We start from the raw sequence: 6,995 nt of genomic DNA on the forward strand, positions 1-6,995 counted from the left end.
CCCAATACCGAGGTACGTACCGAACCGTGGCTTCTGTGTACCGTTACACCCCTAGTATATATATTTATCATCGCTGTGTTTCACTGCTGGATGACGGGCAGCTCAGGGTAACAATAATACTCTGCCACCTGCCAGCATGATACATTTATATTTTGTCTGTACTGTTTGCTTGTGAGTCTGTCAAAAGCCCTTGACACACACGCACACATTTAATTACACGTTTAGTGCCATTGCTGGTCAGAGAGGTGCTTTGTGTCTGTTAAGCCTGGCGGGCCCGGTACAGGGCCGAGATTCATATCGCGCCATAAATCGATCAATACAGAACGTATTAATTAATGTTGCGTTTCTTTTTTAAATGTAGCCAAGAGTAAACACCCTAACCCTGTCAAAACAGCAGTCAAAGTGTATATTTTCAGCACTACGTTTGTTTACCAATGATTTTAAGTGTTATTAGTGAAATGTGAGTTTATAGAAATCCCAGCGCATTGAGTCCGAAACCGGCACATATTGACGGGAGGAAGTGGCGCAGCCAAAAGTGAGTAGTCTTTTAAAAGAAGAGACCCAGGGGCGCCTAGGTGGTGTAGTGGGTAAGGCGCTCGCGACCAATGCAGGAGACGCTGGGTTCGAGCCCAGCTCTCCGCATTGCTATCAGCTTGGCTGGTCGTTCATACTAATACAATTGGCAGTATTAGGGGGGTGGGAAGCTGATGGGTGGGGATCGGTCGTTGTGGACAGCGACTCCTACAGGTCGGTTGGTGCGCCTGCGCAGCAGAATCGGGAAGCGACGGGGGCGGCGTGTCCCTCCCACACAGCCCCCCGCCGCTGAGAGATCGCGCTGTGCAGGTGAAAAGATGCTACGGCTGCTTCCTCGAGTACCGGAGGGGACACGTGATGCAAGGCTTCGTCCACATTGCAGCCGGCTTGTGGGAGGCATGGCCTAACAGCGTTCGAGACAGGGGAGGGTTGAATTGGACGATACGAAATTGGGATGGGAGAAAAATAGAAAATCGGAGAAAAAGTAGATAAAAAAAAAAAGAAGAGACCCAGGGCTTTCGATGGGCTTTCGAATGTACCCACTAGAACGGGTTCAATGTACGTGTGATATGATTGTAGCCTGAACACAGAGTTCCACTGTAAGCAAACTGCGGCTCTCTCTCTCTCCGCGTCGGTGAGTAGGTGGACTGGACTCGGTGGAGTACTACGACATCGCCGTGAACGAGTGGCGTGCCGCGGCGCCCATGCCGTGGCGCGGGGTGACGGTCAAGTGCGCCGCCGTGGGCGAGGTCATCTACGTGCTGGCAGGGTTCCAGGGGGTGGGGCGCCTCGGACATACCCTGGAGTACCACACAGACACGGACAGGTAATAATAATAATAATAATAATAATAATAATGGTTCATTACATTTATATAGTGCTTTTCTAGACACTCAAAGCGCTCCCCACAATGTACGGTGGAACTATCCTCCTTCACCACCACTGGTAGCACCCAACCTTGGGCTACGCAGGCTCAATGGCTGCCATACACTGGCACCCGGGCACACATCACACCACACACTGACTACACTGGTACCTCGCACCCACGTAGGGAGGAGTCACTTCCAGGAGCTAAACTGGCTTCCTGTGGAGGCCAGAGTTACTCAGCTCAGACTCAACATAGTGCACAATATTATAAACCAAAGGTCCCCTAGATACCTCCAGAACTACTTCACCCCGGTCAGTGAATCCCACAACCACAGAACTAGAGCAAGCATAGCAAACCTGAAGTCTGCTTCTTTCCGTTCCAAACTGGGCCAGTGCTCCCTAACATTATCTGGGGCCCAGGATTGGAACAAGCTGCCTCTCCCAATCAAGCAGAGCTCGAGCCTCCACAGCTTCAAGAGAAGCGTCAGGAAGTGGCTCATGGACAGAATAGAGGAATAGCCCCCTATACTTTGAATGGGTTTCCAATCAGTTTTGAGTTATTGTGTGATATAACATTTTTGCTATAGGTTAGACTTCTAATGTTTTAAATATATGCGTTTTGTGACTTCTAATGTTTTAAATGTGTTTTGTGTCATTGTCGTGTTTTTTGTTGTGGCCTAACAGCCCTGGGACCATGACGGAAATAAGGGTCTTAGGGCGCGTTCACACCTACTCTGTTTGGTCCACTTTAAGTGGACCATGGTCCCTTTAAGTGGACCATGGTCCCTTTAGATCGATAGTCCGTTTGGTTTGTACAGGTATGAACGCAAACCGAACTATAATGAGGACCAAACAACCGAACCATGGTCCTCTTGAAAAGTTGGGACTCGGTTCGTTTCAATCGAACTATAGTACCTAATCCAGGAAGCAAAGTAGCCTACTCCTCTCTAGACTGGCGCCGCACGCGGACAGTCTCTCTCTTCCTCCCTCTCTCTCTCTCTAGACGCAGTCTCTCTCTTCCTCTCTCTCTACTCTAGACTCGCGCCGCGCGCGGACCCCCAAACTTTCTCCTGCGTGAGGAGGACATTCGCGGACATTCTCTCAGATAAAGAAAAAAAAAAGCTTACGCAGGAAGGAAAGGTCTCTCTCTCTCTCTCTCTCTCTCTCTCTCTCTCTCTCTCCCCTCCTCTCCTCTCCTCTCCTCTCCTCTCTAGTCGACTAGCGCCGGCCCGTGCTCATAATAGTATCTCTCTCATTACGCTGCCGGCAACTGATTACGTTTGTGAGTGCTATAGACTAGTCCAATAGATGCGACAGCATGTCCTTTGTTTACAAATTAGATCTGCACCAAACAGGGTAGTGTGAACGCAGACCAAAATTAAACAATGTATCATTTTCACATTTGGTGCGGATCTAATTTGTAAACAAATTAGAAAGTCCGGACTATCCCTGGACTTTCAGATGTGAACACACCCTTACTCTTTCTCATGTTATCCTTTGGATCCTTGTTGTGTGTTTTTAATCCATCAATAAAATAAAATAAAACCATACACTGGCACCCGGCACACATCACACTACACACTGACTACCATACACTGGCACCCGGCACACATCACACTACACACTGACTACCATACACTGGCACCAGGCACACGTCACACTACACAATGAGTACCATACACTGGCACCAGGCACACGTCACACTACACACTGACTACCATACACTGGCACCAGGCACACGTCACACTACACAATGAGTACCATACACTGGCACCAGGCACACATCACACTACACAATGGCTGAACGGACAGGTAGGGGGGGGGGGCATGGACAGGTAGGGGGGGGGGCATGGACAGGTAGGGGGGGGGACACGGACAGGTAGGGGGGCACGGACAGGTATGGGGGGGGGCACGGACAGGTAGGGGTTTGACAGGTGTTTGATCAGGACGTGAAACGAAAGCCTCCCGCCATCCGACCCGTTTGATAAATGATTGAGAACGGATGTTCTTGTGTTAATTATTCAACCGCAGTGTCGATTGTCCCGTTTCACGGTTACGCCACTCACTATATAAAGAACAGAGCGCTTTATTGCTTCCGCGCGAGAAGCGGGTAAACGCCTGTCTCTCTTAGTGAAAACGACGAGAGCTGTAGAGAAATAACTTTTTTTTGTCGATTTTATGTTATGGAAAGATTTCTTTATTTCAGTTTTTAGTGATTATGAAATCAACTGATTATCATGTGTGTAAGTCTTTTTAATTTACCAGACATTGACAAAGTAGCAAAATCCCATCAATTTAGACTAGACGGGTGAGTTCTGAGGTGTTTTTGTTTACATATCAATGGAAAGGTGAAATAAGGCCATTTATTCCAACCTGTGTGTGTGCGCGCGTGCAGGTGGGTGACCTGCAGTAAGGTGCGGGCGTTCCCGGTCACCAGCTGTCTGATCTGTGTGGTGGACACCTGCGGAGCCAACGAGGAGGAGGACATGGACCTCATGGAATCTCAGACTCGGCGCTCCTCTTCTGCCTCGACCTCATCCTCCTCCTAGGAGACGGGAGGTTCTCTCCTCATCATCCTCATCCATCCTCCTCCTAGGAGACGGGAGGTTCTCTCCTCATCATCCTCATCCATCCTCCTCCTAGGAGACGGGAGGTTCTCTCCTCATCATCCTCATCCATCCTCCTCCTAGGAGACGGGAGGTTCTCTCCTCATCATCCTCATTCATCGTCCTCTTAGGAGATAGAGGTTCTGTTTGTGTGTGTAATATATATATATACTCACGGAAGGACGGGGCATCAAGTGAGGGAAAGGTTGAGGTCCGAAGTATTGACCTCTACTAATCGATGCCCGATGTCATAAACATCATCATCATCATCACGTTTTGTGTTTCTCGTGGGTCTGAAAGACTATCGTCTTAGGGAATGTCGAATCTAATATCACCACTTCCATAAAACTGATACTAGACCTTTAGAAACACTGGCTCTTGACATCCCAGTAGGCAACCTGGGACGCGTTTAGGAGATCACAACATACCCACGTTAAAGCGACAATGTGCGTCACCTGCTGGCGACGAGCGGTACTGCCTCCGTGTTATTTTCTCTGTTGCCGCTGTGTGCTTTTTTTTTTATATATATATATATATATATTTTTTTACATTTAGACTTTTTGCAGAGCGAATCCTCGGTGGTCGAGGTGGCTACATATTTGTTTTCCATTGTTGCAGGAAAATACCCCGCGCTCTTGTGTGTGGGAAGATACTAGCGCGCCTCGTTCGTTCCAAGGCATATACTTGTAAGCGTGTCTCTCTCCCCAGACCGCTTGAGGCTAGAGCAGCGAGAGGTGTTGAAGCGCTGGTGGTCTCCATTTGCTTTTTACACGCTCCGGAATTTAGTTGATTAATAGAAAATGGTACATTGTCCCTTTTTTTTAAAAACAACATAGGAAAACATTACCGCAAGCTAGCACGTATGTATCCGGGGTCACATAATGGGTAAACTTGAAGAACCAAATGTTCTTTTTTTTCTCCTTAAAAGTTATTTTTATTCAGCGAAATTTAAGTGTAAACGTTTTAAATTTGAAATATTTTTTTTTGAGATTCGTGTTACAGTAGTTTTTGTAGTGCCAAATGTGTGTGGATTTTGCTTGTGGCTGGCATGAGTCTGTCTTATCTATAACATAATATACTCTTTGGTTTACTCTGCCATGCTCTTTGGCAGAAAACTGTGAGAACCTTTAGTTGAGACAACTCGCATGGATCTAGCAAAGGTTATGCTGCTATTGTTACTGTTATAATTACAAGTTATTGGGGCGAAAGAAATGTCTGGCGAATCTTCGGTTTTATTAGTTTATTGCCTTGGCAATGCTGATTGGGGATCAGCCAGTAGGGTGAATATAGTTTACTGCCTTGGTAATGCTGAATGGGGGATCAGCCAGTAGGATGACTTCATTCTAAGAATGCCTTGTAAGAGTCTTGTCTGAATTTAGTATTTGATTTCTCTGTAAATATTACATATAAATTTGTGAAATGAAAGATGTAACTCATTTAATGTGATTTCTTTCTTTTAACTTATTTTCTATTTACATTTTTGCCACAGTATAATAAAACCTCCATCGTTGGTACTGTGTGACATTATTATCCTATATGTACATTTGTATTATATTATCAAGCTACTCATTAGACCATATTATTAATTACATACAGTACTCCGTATAGTAGACGGTGTATGTAATAGTATTTGGTGTGTGTGTGTAGTACATACTGAAGCCACATCAAGTGTGCCGTGGAATAATTTTTACAAGACTTAAAATAAATATGATTTCTACATTAGATATGTTTCCATTCGACATACATATCGGTGTCGGCACTTACTTATTCATAACTAGTGTGACATTTGTATATACCGCCATATACAGTATGTCCTCTATTCACATTCTCACGTCAACAGGTGGAATAATGTACCTCGGTATGAGGAACCATATAACTGACATTTTCAGAGGAACAATGTTTGCCAACTTTATTGTCTAAAGATGGTAAGTTGTTGTGTTCATTTATAGTTAAAGACGGTAGAGGTTGAGTACTTTCTGGTGATCTATCACTCAAGTGATAAATTGATTTTACAATTGCAAATACATGCGTTGTCCAAAGAAATACAAAAAATTTCTCTACAGTAAAATATCTGCACTGATCAGATGTCTATTACGTCCACATAGTGTTGCTTGTGTTGTTGACGTTGCACTGTTGTGTTTCTGAAATCTCTGATTGCACATCAACAAGGCAGTTTTCTTACTGCATCATTCATAGGCCTCGATATATATATCATCCCCAAATCATATACATTGGCTTATTATTGTTGTAATTATTTTTGCTGTAGGCCTACATGTTTGACTAGTGATGCCATTGCTGCCTGTCAAATCAATGTAATCATTTAGTCAGTGTACCATGTAGGGGAAATATCTCCAATGACGATATAAACATGACATTTCTTTATTTCTCTTTATAAAAAGACGACTAAATAAACAAGTTCACAGGGAGCACTGACTGCATGCAGTTACAGGCAGTATTTAATATAAAACATAGGCAATGATATGATTTCACAAGGTGCTTAATCCATTAGGGTTGTGCTCAATTCACTTTCAATTCAAAGACGTAGACAAACTGCAATTCATAGGCTAATGAATCAATTAAGAAGTAGGCTACTGACATTCTCAGTTACTTCTTAATTAATAGGTTAAATATGAAAACAACCTTCTCATAACAGATAGTTTTTCCTAATATTTGAATATTTAAGAAAACACACTTATTGAATTGAGCACAACCCTGTTATTAAGACAATATTAGCTGCCATGAAGGCCTTCAGGTCTTTACAGAAACAAGTGTTTTTCCATCCAGGAGCTTGTGATACTGTATATGGACCTTGATTCTACATGAAAATATCATACATGACTTAGCAATATGCAAATAGATGTTACCGTGAAAACCAGATGAATGCAGTGCCTTTAAAAAGGCAGATGCGTGGCTGAAGGCACTTTAAAAAGGCAGATGCGTGGCTGAAGGCACTTTAAAAAGGCAGATGCGTGGCTGAAGGCACTTTAA

General features: G+C 44.3%; 1 protein-coding gene across 3 annotated transcripts in view; it reads left to right on the forward strand.

The window, feature by feature from the left end:
- The window catches only part of LOC311230068 (kelch-like protein 7), a gene marked incomplete at its 5' end in the record, with an annotated part of 30,477 nt that extends 26,395 nt beyond the window's left edge, over positions 1-4,082 (forward strand). For 2 of the 3 annotated variants that reach the window (XM_084316214.1, XM_084316216.1), the window contains 2 exons: positions 1,174-1,360; positions 3,797-4,082. In XM_084316214.1, the coding sequence (XP_084172340.1) occupies positions 1,174-1,360; positions 3,797-3,950 (341 nt within the window). In that variant the 3' untranslated portion in view covers positions 3,951-4,082. The remainder of the gene's footprint in view (positions 1-1,173; positions 1,361-3,796) is intronic. The other variant, XM_084316215.1, reaches the window with a different exon arrangement.
- Between the last annotated feature and the right edge of the window lie 2,913 nt (positions 4,083-6,995).

Source organism: Notolepis coatsorum (assembly GCF_963971535.1).
Source record: "Notolepis coatsorum genome assembly, chromosome: 6".
Lineage (NCBI taxonomy): Eukaryota > Metazoa > Chordata > Actinopteri > Aulopiformes > Paralepididae > Notolepis > Notolepis coatsorum.